Source organism: Geotrypetes seraphini, chromosome 3 (genome assembly GCF_902459505.1).
Source record: "Geotrypetes seraphini chromosome 3, aGeoSer1.1, whole genome shotgun sequence".
Taxonomy (NCBI): domain Eukaryota; kingdom Metazoa; phylum Chordata; class Amphibia; order Gymnophiona; family Dermophiidae; genus Geotrypetes; species Geotrypetes seraphini.
In genome coordinates this window covers 278,656,999-278,681,653 of record NC_047086.1, presented here as the reverse complement: position 1 = coordinate 278,681,653, position 24,655 = coordinate 278,656,999, and the positions used below count along the sequence as shown (strand labels likewise).

The 24,655-nt window shown below is 40.4% G+C and overlaps 1 protein-coding gene across 7 annotated transcripts in view; it reads right to left on the bottom strand.

Moving 5' to 3' along the window:
- Positions 1 to 24,655, bottom strand: part of LTBP1 (latent transforming growth factor beta binding protein 1) — a 941,660-nt gene that overhangs the window by 229,723 nt on the left and 687,282 nt on the right. For all 7 annotated transcript variants that reach the window (XM_033937066.1, XM_033937071.1, XM_033937073.1 and 4 more), the window contains exons 10-11: positions 17,442 to 17,564; positions 6,874 to 7,041 (exon numbers count right to left, since the gene is read on the bottom strand). In XM_033937066.1, coding sequence (XP_033792957.1) covers positions 6,874 to 7,041; positions 17,442 to 17,564 — 291 coding nt within the window. The remainder of the gene's footprint in view (positions 1 to 6,873; positions 7,042 to 17,441; positions 17,565 to 24,655) is intronic.

The following is a 24,655-nucleotide window of genomic DNA, read 5'->3' as shown; positions in this document are numbered from 1 at the left end:
GGATAGTAAGTAGATCTTCTGGAGGTGTAGGAATATCTTGTGATGAGATTTTGTAGAGGACAAGGTAGTCATGCAGTTGTATGTCTCTTGATTTTTTGAGTGGCCTCCTCTATATGGTCTCCAAATACATCATCCCCTAAACAGGGTATGTTTGAGAGACAGTCTTGAATGTTAGTGTCAAGATCTGAGATTCTCAGCCAGGCTCGTCTTTGGATGGTTATAGAGACCGTAGAGATAAGAACATAAGAACTGCCTTACTGGGACAGATCAAAGGTCAATCAAGCCCAATATTCTGTTTCCAACAATGGCTAACCCAGGTCCCAAATACCTAGCTAGATCCCAAGTAATAAAACAGATTTTATACTGATTATCCTAGGAATAAACAATGGATTTCCCCAGCCATTTCAATAATGGACTATGGACTTCTCTTTAAGGAAATTATCCAAACTTTTAAAAAACCCTGCTAAGTTAACCGATTTCACCACATTCTCCGGCAACGAATTCCAGAGTTTAATTACACGTTGTGTGAAGAAATATTTTCTCTGATTTCTTTTCAATCTACTACTTAGTAGCTTCACCGTATCATAGAGTGATACAAGGGCATCATAACATTTTCATCTTTGTTTTCCTTTCCCACCTTGATCCTTTTCCTGGGTAATGACTCTTAACGTGGAACCCTACATCAGATAGCTGTAGTTTGGGTTACTCTTTCCCACATGCATCACTTTGCATTTGCTCACATTAAACATCGTCTGCTATTTTGAAGCCCAATCTCCCAGTCTCACAAGGTCCTCTTGCAATTTTTCACAATCCTCTTGCATTTCAACAACTTTGAACAACTTTGTGTCATCAGCAAATTTAATTATCAAACTAGTTATTCACATCTCTCTAGATCATTAATAAATATGCTAAAAAAACAGATTTCCTCAGAAGTCTTTCATGAGGTACTCTGTCAAATGCCTTTTGAAAATCCAAATACATAATATTAACATATTCATTCACCCCTTCAAAGAAATGGAGTAGATTGGTAAGGCAAGATTTCCCTTGACTAAATCAATGCTGGTTTTCTCTCATTAATCCATGCTTATGTATACGGCCAAACTTATCCAGAGTTCTGTCTTCTCTTCTAGCATAGATCCTAGAACTATGAGCCTTTTTCAAGGCAGACTCCATGACCAGAGACTGGTGTTGATAGACCAATGCCAGGACAAGACTGAATCCAGCAGAGTATCCAACTTTCGTGGAGCTACTGGGACATGAAGTTGAGATTCATAGTTTTTAAACAAGGCTTTCTTCATGAGGCTGTGAAGAGGAACCTTTATGCAATCTTTAGGCTATTCTTTATAATCAAGTGCCTCCATAAGTTCTGCCTGAGGCTCTGTTTCAGACTACATATTTATTGGGAGTGCTTGCCCCATCTGTCTTATGTAAAAAGACAAATTTTCTGGGGGTGATCTTCTACGAGGCAGAGGAGATGGATCTGGATAGTCACTGGAGGAATCCAGAGATAAGTCAGTCATAACCCTTGACGTCTGGTCCTGCAGATTGAGAGCGATTGAGAGCAAGAGTCTTGATGAGCATCAAGAAAGAGAGGATGAACTTTGCTCCACTGAAGTGGATGCATGCCTCGATGTAGGCACTCAATGTCTTGGTATCTGAGTTTGATGCCTCAATGAAGTCTTTGAGAGTTGCTCAGACTGAGTTGAGGCTGGGAGTGTAGAAGTAGGATTTGGCACTATGTGTGCCTGTAGTAGTCCAGCCAGTTACGTCTGCAACAGCATACAAAGCTGTTCTTGCAGAGATGACACCGATATCATTATTAGTGCGGGTATATTAGGCACAGAAGTTGTGTGTCAAAGCGTTGGGGACCTTGATGTCAAGGCATGCTTCAGAGGTGACACCAACTGTAAGGATGGCAATCTAGCATCAGAGCATAGATGCTTAGAGCACGTTGTTGGTGAAGATGCCTGAGATGATGCTGATATATACACCATAACAAACTGTATAGCCTTCATAGCAAGAGGGATACGTTAGAATGAAGGATCTTCAGACTGCCCATCAGGTAGCTTACCCAACTGGGCTGCAATTCTCATTGATCCAACTTAAATATCTATCATATCTTTCTTTTAATTTTCATGTGTTTAGCTTTTAAAATTTTTATCTTTTTTAAATATGACATAAGAAAGTGTCAAACTTAATTTGCAGTTCCCAAGAGGTGGTGCTGCAAGTTAAGTTTGATATATGAACATTAGGAGTAGCTGTGAGAGTATTTTTGTGCTGAGATGATACTGAAGCATGCATGGAGGGGGAAGTATGCTTATACTTCTTAGCCTTTTACGAGGTTTCCCCATGGAGGGAAGCACCGATTAAGTAGATTTTGCTGATGCCATCAGTACCAGTGTCAATGCTGGAGTTGCTGGATGTTGAGCATTGGCATCTCCAGCCATTCTCGATGTAGATGACCTGAAAAGTTTTGTATTGTAATTTCCTGGCTTTTAGCAAGCTAATATTAAGGTGTTCAGGACCTAGGCACTAGACACAACAGTTACCTAAAATGGTCTTATTATACCGAGTGCACTACTTAAAGCAGTTAGGAGCCTTGGACACTGAAGGAAAACTGCCAACGAGAAGTCAAAGGACTTAATGGTCCAGGGAGGTTGAATAGATGGCAGACTGAAAAAGGTTCAATGCTCCCTGTCTGAAGACATGCTGAAGAGACCCTGAAGACCCAAAACAAAAGTGCAGTGAAAAATGAAAATGCTTTAAACCGAATAAAAAGGGAAGGCACAAAAATTGCATATAAAAGATGCTGAATATACAGTCATGTGAAAAAATTAGGATGCCCCATGAAATATTCCGTTTTTCTTAAGAAATGTTCACATATCAAGGTCAAATCCTTTTTTAAAAATTTATCTCTGGAAAAGAAAGTGATGTAATTGCAGATAAACAACAAAAAGTTTCCTTGATTTACTCATGAAACAAAAGATATCCACAAAAATGTGTATTCTAACTGAGGAATAAATTAGCACACCCCCACATATCCTCCCACTTAAAGTGGCTCAAATCACACACAGTAGTATCACATCAGGTGCACATGATTAGAACATCATTATTCAGCATTTTGAAGAAGGTTTGCCCCACTTAAACCTCAGACAATTAGTTTGGTGTGCTCATGAATGCTGCGGTGAGAGTGAACACCATAGTGAGATCAAAAGAGCTGTCTGAGGCCTTCAGAAAGAAGATTGTAGCAGTTTATAAGTCTGGTAAGGGATTTAAAAAGATCTTAAAAGAATTTGACATTAGCCATTCCACAGACTGGAAAATAGTGTACAAGTGGAGGACTTTTCAAACAACTGCCAACATGCCCAGGTCTGGCCATCCAAACAAGTTGATCCCCAAAGCAGACTGCAAGATGCTAAAAGAAGTCTCCCAAAACCCTAATAAGTCTAACGAATGTTGGAGCTGCAAAAAAGAAGTGGGAACACTTGACCATCTTTTGTTTTACTGCCCATTGGTTCAAACATTCTGGCATGATGTGTGGAATAAAATACAAAGCATATTGGAGGAGGCTCATATATATGAATGAAACTTGAATTTTTGAGACAACACCACATTTTTTGAGAGTTTGTTGAGTGCTCCACTCAGTTCCCTGACACAGGATCAAAACGGGTCCCATTGGAACCTCTGATCAAGCTAAGTGTTTTGCTTGTAACAGCTTTAAGTATAAGAAAATTCGCTCTATGCTAGTTTACAGCAACAAATTTTGCTTTCACTTGAATCTATAATATGCAATGATTGGGTGGTGAGGCAATTTTCTCTTAGGCTGTGGCTCCTTGTTTTTGCCTTCGTGTCTCTGAGCATATTTTTGAATTCTAAGTGTGTTTGTTCTAGACGTATGAATCTCATCATTATACATTTTGAGTGATTTTCTGACTTGTGTGTACCTTTATCATATGGCATGGTGATAGATGGAGCACGTGCTACTTCAGCAACACTATTGCCAACAAACAAAAGCAAATTGTTCTTGATTCTGTCTGGAGTGGCAATACAGTCATTAGTTATAAACTGGAAGGAGGATTCCACACTGTTGAATTTTCACTTTTGGTGGGAAACTGTGTCTCTTCTATAGGTATGAAGCTAACTTGGCTGAAAGATTGGGGAATATGACCTCATTTAAGGATGTTTGGAGTCACTTAGAGGGTTTCATTAAGCAATATGAATGAAGGAATGATTGACCTGCCAGACAAATGGGAGGGAGGTATGGGTAGATAATGACATGTTATTGCTAAGAATTTTCTAAAGTATGTTTACATATATTTATAATATATTTATGCGTTGCATTTCTCTGTGAAATGTTAAAATTTAATAAAGATTGAACTAAAAAAAAAAATGATCATATTTTTATGAAAAATCATTTAAGACTATTGGTTCAGTCTTTTGTCCAGAGTACTCTGGACTATTGCAATATTGTGCATCTGGCAGTCAACCCCAAAAAATCTGGCTCAAATTGGACCACATAATGCCTTATTACAGGGAGCTGTATGGACTGATCAACCCTGGCAGGTGAATCTGGTTCTAGTTGGTAACCTTAGATGGCAGGGGCAATCCCCAGCTGTTCCTGCTCCACTACAATAACCAGCACCAACTATCTTTTGCCCAGAAGGTCAGTCAGGATCATTTTGAAAAGCAGATCCTACAGGGAAGGTGCAATTAGGGATTACTCCTCCTTCCACCAATCATCCCACTTAAAGAGCTCTGGTAAGGGGCAAAATGAAAATTGAACTTGGGGGAAGCAGGGAAGTGGCAGGACACTAACATGTCTATAACATATTTTAATCAATAGGGTTTCTACCTCTTTTGTTTGTCCACTATAGTTGGAACTGTCTCTACATTAAAAATGCACTGGGACAATATTTTGGGGAGCTAATTTCTTTGGAAGTCCCAGTCTGATCTGGCTCATTTTTTAATCCAAAACATCTTTTTACTGTTTTATATCCATGCCAAATTTCTTGCTATTCTATTAAATTTTCTGATTTATTCTTCTTCCAGAATATCACAGACATTCTCTACCCCCTCATGTATAATTCTTTTCAGCTTCTGTTGGGTTGTAAAGTATAACTACCAAGTTGGATAAAACAAAAATGCTATCCTATAAGCAGCCAATCTTCCATTGCTGACAGCTGGAATATATATTCTTGCAGTCTGGCAGGAATTCATAGACAGAGCAGAATAGCTAATTGGCCTTTTTCTGCTGTTGTCTTCTCTACTATATTAGTATGATTTAAAGATTCTCCCCTGTGCATGTAAGAAAATCCTGTGCAATCAAAAATGTCAACATGGATTAGGCTCTTAGGGCCATATTTTATAACCGGTGCCTATATTAGGCACCTTAATTGTGGCCGCCTAGCGATGCCCAAGTTCGGGATCCGCATCAAACTTCCTTTTTTAAACTGGCTTAATCGGCATGGGAAATGACCAAACCAGTTATCAGCCAATTTAAAAAAAATAATAATAATTAATTAAGCAATTTAAGAGTTCAGTGTCGAACTCTTAGGATGCCTAGTGATGCCCAGGTGGAGGCGCCCTTCCATGCCTAACACCACCTAAGTTAAAAAGTAGGCATGGTTATTGGCTGAGAATAGGCATATTGGCGGAGTTAGGCATTGCTAGGTGTCCGACAAAGGTGCTGCCATATTAGGTAAGTAAAAAGCTGGCCTATTGGAGCAATGCCTATGTTTAGGACGCCTAGTGATGCCTAAGTTCATTTAGGTGCCGTTAGGTATGATTCTATAAATGGTGCCTAGCGGTTGATTGCTACTCGAACTGAGTGGCACCTACAATGTAGGCGTGCTTAGGCACCGTTTATAGATTCTGGCCCAACATGAACATATAGGCCTGATATTTAACTGGTTGCACTGAGCGTTTTGCTCATCGCTGTTGAAGTTATTCCTGGATATTCAAAGCTGGACCATGGCTGGGCTTCAGCTTTGAATTTCCAGTTATTTTTGAGCCAGCTAACACATTGCTGCTTAAGTAAGTATTCAGCACTTAAGTGGCCATGGGGTAGTGCATAAAGATAGGACAGACTTTTATATAGTCCCATTTATGTGCTAAACCTGACTGCTTAAGGGCTGAATATGAAATGCTGATTCTGCCCCCAGAATGCCCCCAACATAGTCAGGTTTGAGGCAGGCACTAAGAAGGAAATTCTGTAAGGACCGTCTAAAGTTAGGTGCCAGTAGGTGCGTATATCGCGCCTGTTGGCACCTAACTTGTTTTAATCAGCTCTAAGTGGCACAATAATTGATTGCACCATTAAAAACCAATTTTTAAAAAAAAACTTAGGTGCCACTAAGCGCTTCCCAGGACTGTTGGCGCCTAGCGATGCTTAGTGATGCTGCATGCCTATTTAGGTGTGTAGTGGCAGAGCAGGCTTTAGGCGTCACTAAGCACTGCTAGGGGTGATTCTACAATGAACCTAGGTCCTGGAAATATAGGTCTTTAAAACCCTGGCCTACATTACCAGCTCCTAAGTTTGTCGTTAGGTGCCGGTAGCTGTGATTCTCTAAGTGGCACCTGAATGTGAATGACACAGTAGGTGCCATTTTTGTAGGCATCTGCCATTTCAGACACCACTTATAGAATCAGTCCCTAACTGCAAATTTCAGCAGCAGTTAGCCAGTTGAGTGCTGTTGAAAATTAGCAGCTATCCTAAACCAAGCAATTTAACCGGTCTGTAGCTGGCTAAAGCTGAATATTGGCCGAAGAAATTTTATTAATACACTTAAATGTATACATATCTGTTGATAAATAATCATTTGAAGAATACAGATCTTATGTGCGCTTGTGTGTAGTGCTGTGGAAACCTCTTACCTGTTCCTGGAATAGGGCATTTCTCACACTGTGGGCCCCAGGCCTTGCCAACACTGCAACAGCAGAGTTGCTTGCTGAGCTGAACAGAGAGAGGGTGCATGCACTGCCTTCCTGCACTGACAAACCGGAAACAGGGCCCTTTCTCTTCAGAGACCATAGGATTATCAGCTGTAGCAAAAAGGGAAGGAGGTGGCTACAGTTTACATGAGAAACAAAACAAACACTCTACAGGAGCTCCATCACCACTCAAGCACAGCTAATAACCAACATTAAAATTAAGAATTTCTGCAACATATGGTACTGACAACACAGTGAAGCCTTTGTCCTTTTTGGAACAACAAGACTTTTAGGTTCAAACCAATGAAAACACAAAACACAAAGGCGAAGTGCATTTCAGGATTGGAAGCTTGGGCTGCACTAAAAGAAAGAATCCGAAATGCACTGTAAGGCAAGAGGTAAGCAACAATGCAGAACACTGAACAAGCAACAATAAGCATCACTCTTAAGAACACAAAAACACAGAGCTGAAGTACGGTGAGAATTTCATCCACAATGACACAACTTTCAGTAAATGGATGGTAATGTGTGGCTCTGGGTGCATTTCATTATTTTATTATGCTTTTAATTGCATAATATAAAATAGTTTCACCAAGAATATTTCGTTTCCAAAGTAATATATATATATTTCATTTCCAAAGTGATATATATATATATATATATATGACCATTCTCTCAGTAAAGGACACAAAACTAGAGTGTGAACTCTATTTATGTTCCACGGGAGTCAATAACCTGAGTCACCATACTGACTTACCCAGTAAATTGCCAACTTTTACCCTACCTTAGTTAATTGACCCCTAGATGTCTCAATAAGATTTAAAATTCCTCCAGTCCACTACACAAGGAGTGGGGCAAACAAATTTATGAGGATAGGATACGACACAGGTATGTGGAGGCAGGGAGCAGTTAAGAACAAATGCATGCAAAGCAAACTTCAAACAAAATCCTACAAGGAACAAGAAATGGATTAAAGTACATTAATGTGCTACATTTTTGACAACAGAATAATAGAACAGAACAAAAGCAGCAAGACAAGAAGAAAGCTTAGAAAGACAGACATGATTGCAACTGACAAAAACCGACATGTAGTATTTCCAACTGATTTTCCTACAGTATCTGCGAGTCTTGCATGGAACTGCAAGCCCTTCTGACCTAGAAATGAGAATAGACAGCCCTTTTCCAGATAAATATTATCTAACCAACCCCTTTTATTAAGCTGCGCTAGAGATTTTTAGACCAGGCCAGCAAGGTAAGTGTTCCAATGCTCATAAGAATTCTATGAGCATTGGAGCATTTACCACACCAGCTCGCATTAAAAACCTCTTGAACAGCTTGATAAAAGGGGCCCCATATTATTAAAAAGAAATAAAACAGGACAAAATATAAATCTGGCATTTGTAGTGCTTCTAATTTTAGGGATTCTGCCCTCTGCCTGATTAGTGGGCTTAGTGGTTATGAGGGGTGCAATGGAAATGCAACACCGCTTAATCAATATTGCAGAGACAAAATTATTGGAGAAATATTGACATACAAAACAACTAAACTACGAGTCTTCTCAAGTATCTCTATTGGGGCATGCCAAATGTGGTTCGTGCCAATGGTGTGATTCCACATTGGAAGGGTCCTGCTGGGTAGTCCCTAATACAAATCGCTCCATTGTCTCCAGGACAAACACCTCTTGTTCATCTAAAGGAGTGATTTATGTTATAATATGTCCAAGTGAAAAATTAAATATAGGGAGATCAATAAGATTGATTAAGACACAGTTAATAGAGCATAAATCTAAATTGAAAAATCACACTCTCTTAGCCCCGTTAATCACCCATTGGGAACAGGCAACGCACTCACCAATGGAGTTCAAATGGAGAGCATTAGAAGAAATTGTATTTGGGTGGGAGGGTGGCAATAAAGGGCTAGATTCACTAAGGACACTGATCGTGTCCCGACTACTTTGAGATCACTTAGCGACCCCAACCCGATTCACTAACCTTGTTCCCGATACGATCGGCGCCCAATCCGATCCACGCATACAAATGAAGGGGAATGGCATGCAAATATAGGCGGGCAGCGATTCACTAAAAAAAATTAGGGACACTGACTGGGCTGGCTGATCAAAAATTAAGCGACTACTGAGGACCAATCGCTCAGGTCCTTTCTGACTGCCCTGCTCTCTGCCCCAACTTTCCTCTTGCTGCCCTGTTCTCTGCCTCAACTTTCCTCTTGCCGCTGTTCTCTGCCTCAACTCTCCTACCCTTCCCCACAGTGCGAACCCGTGGTTTTAACTGGGTTAAAACCATGGGCTCGCGAAGTACAAAAGTAAAAAAAAAAAAATAAAAATTCAAAAACTCTGTAAGCATGCACAGACTATCTACAGGCAAAGAAGATGGTCTGCGCATGCATCAGGATCTCTGTTCAGCGATCCGTGCGGTCGGTTGGGGGCATGATTCCGATCGCCTCCATTTGTATGCAATCGCGTCGTGAATCGGGCGGCCGGCAACCTCACAGATCAGATCGCTAACGGATCGGATCTGTGAGGTTAGTGAATCTAGCCCATAGAGTCTCTGCTAAATTATAAAGAACAAAGATGGATTTTCAAGTTGCAGACTCTAGAACCTAAGGAGCTTAATGCAGAAATAGACTGGATATCCCTTACTTGAATTTGTGAATTAAGCTACAGTTTAGTCCCCCCTTTTTTTCTCAATTGGACATATAGAGCTTATTTTTATGTGTAGCCAATCAGTTTGCTTCACTTATTATTATCATTATTATTATCTTTTATGACATGGAGTGGGCAGGGGCTCCCTTCAGAGGTTTTTCCGCTGAAGTGAGCGTTTGTGCTATTTTCATGGTATTAAATATTTTACCTGGTAGACAGACTTAGTAATTGCTTCCCTTCTGCTTTGTTTGTAGAATACCGCGCCCTTAAGCAGTTAGTTACATACAAAACATGCATGTCGGCAGCAGTGCAATCTAGTAACTACTGATAAAAGTTAAGCAATATGCCACATCAGAGTTTCTCAGAGAAATTCTAACAAAAATTAATATGTTTGAATAAATATATATAGGTTTAATATAAAACTATACTGTATATATAAGACGATGAAGAAGTACAGCGATGAATACTCTATAAGCTTTGTACTTTATGTACATTAGAGTGCCACTTCTGATGGCTCTTGAGTTATAAGAGATTGATTATGTTGGATTGGAATGAGCAACATTACTAATCTATATAGGGTTTAAAAAAAAACCAAACCTGGTTTGAAGTCTAATTGAAGTAATCAATATTGCGATATTTTTAGGAGTATTATGTTGGCACACAGAAGCAAGCAGAGTCAAGACAATAAGCAGTATTACCATAATTGTGTTATCACAAATATTGTTTTAAGCTGAAGAATATATTCAATCCCCTCTAGAGAAATGTCAATTCACTGAGCAGCAGATGATCCCCAGAAATTTGAAGGAGAGGGCAAAAGTAAAACAAGAATGTATAAAAAACAAGTCCATAGAAACAATCAAGAGACAGAAAGTCAGTGATGCAAACTGCTATAGGAAATATTTCCTGATTTAAAATACATATGTATTGTATACTGTGAGATTGTTTCCCCTATTTATCACGTACAGAAAAACAATTAAAACTGAGGGAAATTTTTAAACAGGATTTTCAATGCCCAAAGCCCCATTTTGCACGGGTTGCTTAGCAGGTCTTTAACTAAAGTGTGTTAATTTTTGCACCTAATGCAACCCTAAATCAATGCAAGTTAGATGCAATGGCTGCATGCTAATTGTTGGGGTCATATCCACCACATCATCAGCAATTAACACATGAATGCGTGCATTAGCATATGTACAACCAAGTCACAATTAGCTCGGCTGCATTTAGGAGGAAATTCTATAAGAGGAACCTAAAGATAGTTGCATAAATAAATAGGTGCCTAACTTAGGGCTCCTTTAACAAAGCCATGGAAGCAGGATTTAATGAGTGGTAGAGTGTTTGTTACGTGGCAGTCACTATTGTAGCTTTATATAAAGGGAGGTTAATTAGTACATTTGCTTCAATTATGAGCTTTAACAAGCTTATAATTGAAAAAATAAAAATTAATTGACGTATAGACACTAATCTTCTTAAGCACGATACTACAAAAGATAGGCGCCAATTGCATAGCACCTAACTTCAAAGTAGGTGTGTTTAGGGACAGAGGACTTAGGTGCTGCTAAGCGCGATTCTCTGAAGGACTTAGGTGCCTTTATTGTAGACCTTTAAAACCCTGGCCTACATTAGATAAACAAGGAACACTGTTAGCATTCATTTTCATGAGAACTCCTTATGTGCTTTGGAAAGGATTTTGTTAACTTTCATAATATGGATTTTTTCATGAGACACAACTATACAGACCCTTGATGCAGGCTGTTAGCCGAAACACTGAACATTTACAGAATTTCCTCCCTAGTGCTTCCAATTGAGGAACTGATAAGTAAATTGCTACTTAATGTTCAAATGGAAGTTAGTGCCCATTGATTACCATATATATTTAAATATAAACTGATCCGAATATAAACCAAGGTGAACTTTTTTCCCCAATAAAGGAGGAAAAAAGGTTGACTCAAATATAAACCAGGGGTTTATGTTCAAGTGCTCTGCCCTGCCAGGCTCTACACCCAGAGCCCCTTCCTCCCTGCCAGGCTCTGCAGCCAGCCCCTTCCCTCCCTCCCTCCCTTGCCCGGCTTTGCACCCAGCCTTCCTCCTTCCCTAGGCTCTGCACCCAGCCCCCCTCCCTCACTCCCCCCACAGGTTCTGCATCCTGCCATGACCGGCTCTACACCCAGCCCCTTCCCTGCCAGACTTTGAACCCAGCCTTCCTCCCTCCCCTGCCAGGCTCCACACCCAGCCCCCCTCCCTCACTCCTTCCCCTGCTCTGCCAGGCTTCTCATCCTGCCATGCCCAGCTCTGCACCAAACCCCCTCCCTCCCTGCATCCTTCCCCGCCAGGCTTTGCACCTGGCCTTCCTCTCTCCCTCACCTCTTGCTTTGCAGGCCTCCCCTGAGTCTGCCATGGTGGTCCAGCAGTGAACTGGGTCAGAAGCAATCTTCCTATGCTCCTGCCCCGTGCAAAGCCGCTATCTAAATGGCTGCTGTGAGTTCTCACAGCAACCTTGTAAATTCCCACGGTCTCACGAGGTTACCAAGAGAACTCACAGCAGCCATTTAGACAGCAACTCTGCACGGGGCAGGAGTGTAGGAAGATCGCTGTTGCCTTGGTTCACCACTGGACCACCAGTATGGGGTTTTTTAAAGTCTGGGAGGTGGGAGAGAGGTGGGATATGACAGGACAGAAGGGATTCCTCCTATCTTGGCTCACTAGTGCTTATAGCAGGCTTGGGGGAGGCCTGCAACAGGTCCGGGAGTGGGGTAGGTGGGCACTGACCCGAATATAAACCAAGACCCTGATTTTTGTTCCAGTTTTTGGCCCAAAAATCTCAGTTTATATTTGAGTATATACAGCACAGTGTGCTCATTGCATAATGCAGTCCAGAATGATTGATGGTGTGCAGGGTTACCAGACGTCCGGATTTATCCGGACATGTCCTCTTTTCAGAGGTCTGTCCAGGCGACCGAACGGCTTTTCAAAAACCGGCACTTTGTCTGGGTTTTGAAAAGCTGGTAAGATCGGGGCTGAGTCTGGCATGCATCTGTGCATGTGCGGATGCAATGCAGTGACATCACATGCATGCGTGCATGTGTGTTATGTCATCACGTCACATCTGTGCATGCACAGATGCATTCCAGACCCATTCCGAAGATATGAGGTTTGCGTGAGGCTGAGGTTGGGCAGCAGAATAGGGCAGGGACGGGGTGGAATGGAGCAGATCTAGGGGCAGGCCTGAGGGTGGAACAGGGTGTCCTCCTTTACCAGATGGTAACCCTAATGGTACAGGATAGAAATTTTTTAAAATAAATGATTATTCTTCACCCATGACCCGCCTAGTTCCTGCACCCTAACACAATAAACAGTTAGCATGCACAAAAAGTCACAATAAAGCAGTATCTGTTAGTGCATTTCTGGGGTAGTAGTTAATATGACCTAATTCACACATTAATTTAAGTCAAAGAAGTGTGTTGTCTATGTTTGCATAAGTTATTACAATAAGTTCACCACAGTGTCACTACCTAATACAGGAAGGTCATGTCGCAAGCAAAATATTTCAACAACACTCCTATCCAAAGCCGTCTATTTTAAACATCAGTTCAATGCTATTGACTCAAGTGCTACTCACAGGATGTTCAAAATTTTTCACATTTTCATAAGGAACTTAACCATGCAAGCCAAAACAGCATGATAATTCACTCATGATGTTATGGGTACATATCATTTCAGGGATAGCTCTAGAAAATATCATACTGCATATATTGTTGCATGCCTAGAATTTAAAGGCCAAAACAAAAGGGGAAATTCTGGAACTGGGTGACTCCAATTAAGTGCTCCAAACGTAAGTGTTAAGGGCTTAGGTTCTGTAATACTAATGCAACCCAGATTTGACAAGCATACATTTAAGCATCCGCACTTATACCAGCCATATTGCTGGTGTAAGAGGTGTCTAAATTCAGCGGAGACAAATATATATAACTTACAGTATTCTGTAACTTATGCATGTAAGTGGAGCCCCACCTATGTCACACCTACACTTCGTCCCTGTGTATACCTCCTTGCAAATATGCACTATGACTACAAGACAGTCAGAATAGCACTTAGGCAGCATAATGGCATCTATGTATGTAAGGGTGCATCTGCACCAGCATACATGGCTAGGATTCTAAACATTTATAATGTAATGTAATGTAATTTATTTCTTATATACCACTACATCCGTTAGGTTCTAAGCGGTTTGAAGAAAATATACATTAAGATTATAAATGAGAAGTAAGAAGGTACTTAAAAAATTCCCTTACTGTCCCGAAGGCTCACAATCTAACTGAAGTACCTGGAAATTAATAAAGAAGAGAAAATAAAGATGGTTGAAAAAAGAAAAATTCTATGTGAACTTATAGGATGGAAATTAAACTGACAGTGAAGAAGAACTGTATGAAAAATACATATGGAATGCAGTTAGAGAGGGTAGGTTACAATCTATTTATGGTATTTGTTTAATTGGAAGGTGTTAAGGTGGGTAATTTGGGGGAAGGTTATCTGAAGGTAGGTGAATCTTCTGGAGGTAAAAGAGGGCAATGGGCACCTTAATGTTAATACCTAGTTTATAGAATTGCCTTTCATGCTTTTCAGTTAATCGTAATTAACATGATTACCGTATTTTTGCGCATATAATGCGCGCGCTATACACGATTTTACAAACTGCGCAATAACCATGCGTAATATCCATGAGCGCGTTATACTTTTTTTTTTTTTACATTGCTGATACATTCGGCGACACCCATACACCAGGATCACGCAGTGTGGGACCATGCAGGCAGCCTTGTGTGACACTCTGTCGCTAGAGAAGGGAAGAGGCAGCCACGTCAGCCAACCAGGCAGGCAGCCTTGTGCGCTGCTCTGCTGCTACGGAGGCAGCTGGAGACAGCGAGTCCTGCTTCCCACATGAACATCATCTTCCCCGCGGGCCGGACACAAGCAGCAGCCTTCGGAACCGGAAGCCGCTGAGAGTCCCGGCATGGCGGCCCTGACAAGAGAGTTAGCAGCTATGGCAAGGCAATGGCAGCAGCAGCGGCTAGTTCCAGCCTCCCGCTCTCCTCCCTCCCTTCCCCCATGGCAGTGCTGGGCGGCACATTCGGGTTTCAGCCGCCTCCACCGCCGCTCCTCTGACTCCTTCGCCTCAGCCCCCGCAGCAGGCAGGACATAGAGGAACAGGCCTGTCAAGCTGCGCTGGAGGAACTAAAATAAGGTACAGGGGAGAGGTCGGAGGGAGTTTGAGGAGGGCCCTGCCTGCCTTGGGGGGTGGGGTGCCCTGTCTGCCTGCCTGCCTCGGGGTGAGGATGAGGAGTACAGGAGGAAGGAAATGAAGCTAGACATGGGGAGGGAAAGAGAGAGCAAAGAAATGCTGAAGGAGGAAGGAGCATAGGGACAGGGACATGGAATAATGCTGGAAGGGGAGGAATAAAGATGCAGAGATGTGATACTTAATGGAAGGGGAGGAAATGGTACAAATGGATAGTGAAGAAGAGAAGAAAGATGAGGAGCGCGGTGTACGCGTGGGCGTGCTATAAGGAAATTTTTTTACATAAATGCTTTGTTTCCGCGCGCTATACGCGTGGGCGCGTTATACATGTATGCGCATTATATGCGTAAAAATACGGTACTAGTATTATGATGCGAAGTCCATAGTATGCTATTGAGACAGATATGGGGGAAACCACTGCTTGTCCTGGGATCTTTAGTATGAAATGCTGCTATTTTAAGGGTTTCTGCCAGGTTTACTGGGCTAGATAGACCACTGGTTTGACCCAGTATGGCTATTCTTATATTTATGTTTATTTAAATACAGACCTAGTGGTTGTTATCTGTTGTTTATATTCTAGAGGCCCAATATTCCAAAGAAGTTATATGTTCACCAGCAACTGGAGAATGTAATTGGAAATCATAAGGTCTGAAATCCTTCTAATGCGTTCAATACCACAAGTACAGTGAGGGGCTTGAAGCAGAGTAAAGGTAGAACAAAGAAATTGTTTGGATAGTGGCTATTATCAATAGTTATATGAATAAGCTATCTTATTTTAGACATGCTACTTAGCAGGCCTAAACTAAATGCACAGCAGTGGCAGTCACTGTGTTTCATGCATATCCAGCATTGCTGATTATAGGTGTAGTAGTGCTAAAAAATATAATAACGTAAATACTTGCATTGGTGTTTAAATTAATTAATGCAATAGGTGTTGCTGGTGAAAAATGGCAAACAAAAACAGCCAGTCAACCGATCTGCAGTGAGGACGTGCTAGCAGGAAACCAAAAGAAAAGCATTGCAGAATAGATGTTCATGATTTATTGAATCGCACAACAGTTTATAGTGCTCTATATCATACACTTTATCCACACAGTACGAAGAGTTAAAAGGAGAGCGGACCCAACACAGGCCGTGTTTCAACTCTGTTGTCTTCCTCAGGGGTCCTAAGATAAAAAATGTGTAACTGAAATAATGTATATATGTATATTATGGAAGAATGATGCAGAAATCAAAATATGTGTGTGAAGAGAGTGAAGAGGCAAAACAGTGCCACATATATACCATGTTTTATACTTAGGTGTGATGATAAAAGTGAAAATGACAAAAAATTATATAATAAAGAGCAAATAGAGACAGTGGCAACCATGTTATGATTACTGTAAAAGTGAACTAGTGCATAATGAATGCTAATCAAAGTGAACCTGGAAGTGATGGTAATAAAGGGAAACGGAAAACCGGATTCAATGATAGCACCGAAGATACATACCCAAAAGTGGTTGTAAAATAAAGACGCAATTGTGGATAAAGTCAAATCAAAAAGGAGCCTAAAACAAGTAAATAATACTAAATCAATTAACAATATAGCATACGTGAATACATAACTAAAAGACTAAACAACTAACAAACTAAAAAACGAAAGCATCAAGAAAATATTCAATGAGATACTGTAACTGAACTAAATAGAAAGTGAAAGGCCGATTTAAGAGTGATAAAAACCATGAACAGAATAAAACAAACAAAAAAAAATTAAAAGCTGAGTAAAGTTCCAAATACCAGGAACCAACTGATACCGGGAATATGTAAAACAAGCTGAAAAACTAAACTAATAAAAGTATCGCAATCTGAAACAAATAAAAAGTAAATTATGGACAACTTAAAAAAACAACAACCGGGTAAAATACAACTGGGTAAAATGCTGAGCTTAAAAATGGATGAACCTAAAAAGGCATGGTAGAAGAGCAACCACACAAAATCAACCAACAGAGGGAACATATAAAAGGTTTTGTTAAAGACACAAAATAAACCAGCGATTGATTTAAAAAATGTTGCTAAACCCAAACAGGTATATATATTAGAGGCTGGACCATTACCAGAACGGAAAACACAACAGAAGATACAGAAAACACAACGGAAAATAAGTCCAGAGCAGTATGAGATCTTTAAAAGACCCAGAAACAAACTGGCAATTGGTGAGAGTTATGTAAAGGAAGCTAGACCATGACAGGAACCAAAACAGAAAACACACTAGAAAATACAACATGGGCGAAATTATGTGTTTCATATATAGTCAGCATTGCTGACAGGTGTAGTGGTGCTAAAAATAAATAAAAATGTAAATATTTGCATCAGTGTTTAAATTAATTAATGTAATAAGTGTTGTTGTTGAAAATTGGCCCATAGGTTTCAAAATTTTGTCAATGTGCCAAAAAGAGCCTATAGTCGCTTGATATCTCACATCTCATTTACTTCCTCCTGGGTTCATTCACATAAAGCTGAGCATATAAAAGATTTTCTTTACATAACATTGGATGAATCATTTCTGTAGCTTATAATTCTTACGTATGCAAGACGACAGTGTAGAATCCGGCACAAATCCTGGCTTGCACGTGCATCTGTAGCTGCCCTTGGTATTCAAACACTCACCATTCGGACATACCCCTTGTAGTTGGCATTCATTAATATCTAAAAGAAGATACAAGGTAAGAATTAATTAGCATGAAGCATACCACTTTAAGACATTACTTGCAAGCTTGGTCAGTCTTCCACTTCCTGGTTCAACTAAGGCTGTGGAATTCTAATCTATTCTGTTTCTTAGAGCACACAAATTTCAACTAGGATTCTATGCAGATCACAAAAATATTTATCCTCAATCTAGGGAATTACAAATATTGGAATAAAAAATAGTATGACATAATTAGTAAGCTTCATCAAAAAGATACATTTTCAACATTTTACGAAACCTATAATAAGAGTCTGTCTTAATTGAAAAGTCTCATCCCCTTTACCCTTTAATTGAAAAGGCAGACTATTCCAGATCCTGATATACAAAAAATAACTCAAAAAATGTAAATGCAAAACAGAGGGAAAATTTAACTTATGCTGTTTTTCTTGCAGAGATAAATGAATTACTGTAGAAATATTCAGCACGTAACCTAATCTGCAAGACAAGCCCCCAAAATAGCCTTATGGATCATACATGCCATCTTAGACTATACTTTCTTTTTCATTGGGAGTCAATAAAGCTCAATTAACAAAGGAGTAATCCTTTCAAACTTGCTCATATGAAAGATCAATTCAGCAGTTGTATTCTGTAGCAGTTGTAATGTCCTGTACATCTTCTCAGTCAAACCACAATAAAGGGAATTACAATAAGGAAGTAAAATGGCTTGGGCAATACTCCTAAAACTAATTGGAGTCAAAACAGACTATATTGTCTTTAATAAGCCTCAATTGAAACAAAATACTTTTTTTTTTTTTTTACCTGGGCATTAATCTGATGTTCAAATGTAAGATTGTAATCAACTATAATTACAAGAATCTTAGCAGTATTTTGTATTAAGTAATTCACCTGAGCTCAGTTTCAACTCTTTTCTTGGAAGCACATTGTAAGCTCCAAACTACAATATCTTTGTTTTTAATTTATTGAGTTTCAAAAAAATAGTTTGAACCTAATTACTCGTTACTTCTACCATTTCCTTCAAAAATCTAAGATATCATAAAAAGTATCTCTTTCACAATATAATAAGATAATATTGTCTGTAAAAGAATATACCGATACATCTGAATGTTGAGTTTATCATCTAAAGTCCTCAAATACACATTGAATAAGGAGTGGGACAATAGTGAGCCCACAAAATGAACTCCGGGGTTGAAAGTTACAAGTACCCCTTTTTATTTCATAAGTTCTCTTCTTTGAAATTCAGCAAACCACTTTAATACTGTACCATGTAAAGCACATTTACTCAATCTATTCAGAAGCAAATGGTCTATAAACATCAAATGCAGCCAATATATCAAATTCCAACAAAGTAAATTATCTTTCCTTACTCAAGAGAGGTCCAATTTCTGAAATCAATTCTAATAACAGATTCTGTGCTATGCATGGCACGAAACCCATGTTAAGAACTATGAAATCTATCTGTTAAGAATAAAAATTTCAACAATTGAATATTCACAGAAATCTAATAACTTGGCTGTCCAAAGTATGTCCGCACCAGTGCTCTAATTTTCAACTTTTGTCAAATCTAATCCTAGCATCTTAGGGATAGGTATCAAGGCAACAGATGGCAACACTTCTGGGTAAATTCAATTACATAATGCTAAATTTACTAAGCTGAGGTAAAGGTTTCTCCTGCAGCCCAGGGTGCTAAGGCCCTGATTCTGCAAAATGCATCTAAAGTTAGGCATCCTTTGAGGAATTGCACTCAGCAGAGCTCAGCACTGTTTAGGTATCCTTTAAAGAATCAGGTTTTAGGTGAGATTTAGATGTCCAAACAATGTCCGTAATGTTATAATATTTTATTATTATGTTATTAGAATGGTGATTTTATGCTGTTTTTCATTATAATTGCAATTCTAGGAGTTGGATCTGTTTAATGCTTTTATTTATTTTTCTTCTGTCAGACAGAGTGACTGGGATTTGAACCAGCAACATTAGGATAAAAGGGTGTAGGTTTAACCAGTGTGCTACAGAGTAATTGTAAAACTGGGTCTTATTGGCAGGGCCGCCATCAGAAATTTCTGGGCCCCTTACTGAGCAATCCTATTGGGCCCCCCAAGCACCCCTTCCCCCCCGACCCCCCATTCTTCCATGGGCCGAATACACACATACTTTTCTCTGTCGCCGCACTCTTTGACCAAAAGATTTGTAAGCCTGCAACCACGTCAAGGTAGACTCTTTCAGCAGCTCCCCTCCCTCCCCCTTACCTTTGTGGCCAAGTCAAAATGATCTACCAATAATAAAATTTTAAAAACACAAAGCACGCTGTACGCAGAGAAAATGTTAATTATCATTTATATTCCGCGGGTTTTCAAAGAGGTCAAGGCAGATGACTTTATGCAATGTCACCTCAGTAACAACTATACAAAAATAGACAAATATTCCCCCTCCCTTTTTACTAAACCGCGATAGCGTTTTTTAGCGCAGGGATCTGCGCTGAATGCCCCATGCTGCTCTTGAAGCTCATAGGCTCCCTGCGCTAAAAAACGCTATTGCGGTTTAGTAAAAGGGGGCCATAGTGCAAAATATAGACAGCATATATAAATTCTCAAAATGGACACATTTTGATCACTAAATTGAAAATAAAATCATTTTCCTACCTTTGGTAATTTCATCAGTCTCTGGTTGCACTTTATTCTTCTGACTGTGCATCCAATATTTCTTCCCTTCTTTCAGCCTCCTGTATGCTTCCTCTCCTTCAGACCTCATTCCCTCCCCAAACTTTTTCTTTATTTCACCCTGCCCCCTTCTTTCTTTTTCTCTCTCTCCATACCCCCTTTCATTCTGTATGTCTGTCTTTCTCTCTCTCTCCGTGCCCCATTTTTCTTTGTTTCAGCCAGCCCCCTTTCTTTTTTTTTTTTCTGGCTCCCTGTCCCCCCTTTCTTTCTTTCTCCTTGCCCTCCCCTATGCCACCACCATTGGGAAAATGCTGCCACCGCCGCTATCGGGAACAGGCGGGCGCCGAGTTCGCCCTGCTTCTCTTCCCCGCGGGGCCGACTAACTCTCGCCACTCGACGTCAATTCTAACATCAGAGAGGGCGTTCTGGGCCAGACAGGCAGCGATTGGCTGGCCCAGAACGTCCTCTCCGACGTCAGAATTGACGTGGGTGGCGAGAGTTGGTCGGCCCCGCGGGGAAGAGAAACAGGGCGAACTCGGCGCCTGCCTGTTCCCGATAGCAGCGGTGGCAGCATTTTCCCAATGGTGGTGGCATAGGGGAGGGCAAGGAGAAACAAAAAAAAAGAAAGGGGGGACAGGGAGCCAGAAATAAATCATATTTGTCTTCTATTTCCTGCCTGTCCTGCCGCGCACACATAGCCGACCAGAAGTCTTCCCCAACTTCAGCGCCGACATCGGAGGGCGTGCTTTGCTTAAGCCCTCCCTCCGACGTCAGCGCTGACGTCGGGGAAGACTTCCTATCGGCTGTGTGAGCGGCAGGGCAGTCTGAGTAGAAGACGAGCCTCGCGGCTTGAGTTATATTTAACCCCGCGGGCCCCCCATCGTTCCCGTTCAGCTCTCTCTCCTGTGCACCCCCTTGGGGCATGCACCCGGGGTGCACCGCCCCCTCCCTAGGTACGCTACTGGCCCGGGCCCCCTGTCAGCTCCGGGCCCCTGAATGCAGGACTGATAGTACTGCCCTGATGGCGGCCCTGATTATTGGCATTGTAAGGAAGTCTACTTTTGAACACAGTTTAGCCTTCAGATAGACCTGAGTTCTATGGACGGAACTTAGACACAGTTTGGATGTCCTTAATGCGATCTGCTAAATAGCTCTCTGGGTCTTTATTTTTGCTTTAAGCTCAAAATACATTTAATAAGCCACCATATAAACAGGGCACATCAATACAAAGATATTGCATGCAAAACCTTCTATCTTTCTGGGCAAACAGCAATGCTATTTGCTAATTAAAGGGAAAGATCCATTAATTGATGCACAGCACATGACAAAAACAGCTTTATGTTTCTTGCTAAAAAGCTACCCTTTTTTCTCACTAAAGATTGCTCCAATTAGGTCATTCTTAAAACAGGTGGATTCAGAAAATAAAGCACATGACAAAAATATATAGATTGCATACATAACTTCATTTGCAAAAACTTAAAAATGGGAAAAAAAAACCCCAGATACAGACTTTAGCATGGCTTCTACTTCATTGCAAATGGAAGTTTGCAACTGCACAATGGTGACCTCATTATGAGATCATCAAGGTGCACCTGCAAGGTAGAATGCCACAATTAAAATATGTTTTGGGGGAGATGGTTGGGATTTGAATTTATGACCTCTGGAAGAGGAACACAGGGCTTTTATTTATTGAGCTATAACAGCTTCCAGGCAGGTGTCTCTGACTGCCCTGTGATATGACAGCTTAGCGTCCATGAAATTGTGGCTGTGTCTACAAAGTAAAAACCAAAGGAAAATCCAACGAAGACTGCAGTACAGGAACAACAAACACAAAACAGCAGACAATTTGTACAAGATGCAGGCTGTGTTTATTATATCAATTATTAAATGCGGTCATTGATACCACCTTTTTACAAACCAAGGGACCCAACATGGTCCGTGTTTTGGTAAACATGCCTTCTTCAGGGGTCCATGGTTGATAAGGATTTGAATCAAACCGCAATTTAAACTGATAATGAACAAAAGCCTATGCTGTTTTCAGATGAACATGAGCCAACGGTTCCAGCACAAAATGGATACTCAAAGATTCATGCCTCCTCTAGACAAGGAGGCACAGCAATCATCGGGGGTGACAATAAGATGTTTTGTTCCAGTGAGTCGAGTGTCCCACACTCGACTCCACAGTGGGCTCCAACCCCTGATTTTCCGGCCAAGGCGTGGAGGCCAACTGCCACTACAAAACCTGGGGAAGCGTTAGTTGAATCGTAGAGGAGAAAAGAGCCAGTGACATCGCGGCTCCAACCATTCCTTTCCTCTTTGACTGTGGCATTCAGTGAGCAATTTTGAGATAATTAATCGACAGAAAGATTTACGCGGTATGCAAAGCAGTCAAAACACCATCAAACACAGTCTGCCATCTTTTTTTTCATAAATTTTTTATTTTTCAAAATAAATATACAAAGTATTCAAATAATTATTATAAATATGCAAATATACAAAGGATAACAAACATGAAACAGACTAGTTGTACATATCATAGTTAATAAGCGGGACGATAGTATTAATTATAAGTCAATACAATCAGTGTCTCATGTCAACCAAATCCAGCAGGGCCAGTACATATAATTACAGCTGAGAGTATACGTGTAAAGCATAGAAGAGAGTTCCCAATGAGCATCATACTGAGCATCCCAAGCGACTTAATTAACTGACAAGAAGTGACTCTCTATATATTTTATAAATATTACATTGATATTACATTGAGATAATTTATGTCAATGGTCCAAGTCACAATAAAGTTGGACAGGTCTCTATTCACTAAGGAATGAGCTAATAAAATGATGTTTTTCAGCTATTACACTTTCAAATTTGTTGGTTATGCATACTGTATTCCAATGTACTCTACCTTGGATAAGTCCTTCCAACAGTGCAAGATGTTTTTAATAGCCAAGAATAATAAGATGTTAAGTAAACGAGCATTGGGTTCGGGCATAGAATAAGTGAGATCATGTTGTCCAAGAATAATAATTTTAATATGTAAGGGTTCATTAATATTTAGAATGGTGGATATGGTGCTCCAGACTTTATCCCAATACAATTTAATATATGAGCATTGGTATAACATGTAAGGCAGTGTACCTTCGAATTTTCCACAGGACCAGCATAGATTGGAGCCTTCTTTGGAAAATTTAGCAAGTTTATGCGGTGTCCAGTGGGATCGATGTAGTGCTTGTGAATTAGGCACCCAACACATTCCCTTGATATCTATAGTGTCTCAGTAATTGTTTTAGCTGATATTTTCCAATCTGCCACAATCAGGTCATGGACATGGTCAACAATTTCAGGAGTTGATAACATTTGAGGCCTCCCAGACCTTGCTGCATCTTTGGTCTCAAAATCGCTATGTTGAAAGTTTGCACACCACTTCTTCACTGTGGAGTATGATGGGCATTTGTCACTCAATGTTTCTATCATACATCCATGGATTTCCTTGGAGTTTTCTTCTGCAGGAATAAGAATTTCATTATGGCTTGGAGTTCCACACTTTTAGTTGGCATGTGTACCATGCTATGTAAAACATAGCATTGCAGTTCTGCAAATAAGCACTTTACAAAATAAAAGAACACTTTTTTCAGCTATAGTGGCAAAATAATGCTCAGAATTTAGGAAGTTGGTTGGGCTGAGAATCTTTCAGCACCTACTTGTACAGCAGCAATCAGAAAAGACAGCACCAGACCTAGAAGCAACTATATGCTCACAGACCCTACAACAGCCCAGCATAGCCACTCCTCCCCCCCCCCCACACACACTTACCTAAACTTTCTTTGGTAAGGAAGCACAAGATGGAGGAGATATCCTAGCTACCAAACTCTCTGTGAACTCCTACCAACTCAAAGGTTCCATACAGTCTTTTCTTCCTCTTGATGGTGGTGCAGATGCTGCCTGAAGTGAGGACAGACGGGAGAGAGGAGACTGGCCCTCTCTCAACCAATCTTCTTAGGCAACCCCTCTCCCATAAAGGGTGTCTCTAAATGAAGTGCCTATGGATGTTAAAGTTTAAAATCTAGTCTTGGTTTTAGATTCCAAATTGATTCCAACTGAATTAGATGTCCAAAAAGTGAAGAAGGAACTGCTAGATAAAAAAAAGAATCCATTTACTCTGTTCCTTATACTATAGTGGTCATATATAAGAGTGCATGAGGATCTATTTCTGCATATACTGTATTTACTATTCATGTCCATATTCAAATCAGTATTCAGTTTTTCTCATACAAATACTGTATTAAACAGTACAATTATTTTCCAGGACAAACAGAAAAGCCCATGCCAATGAAGCAAAGAATTCTGGACTTGCACAAGACCTTGAACAGTCATTTTGACTGTGGAGGGTAGCCCTAATGCAGATGATTTTCTGCCAAATTGGTTTCCAAGAAGAT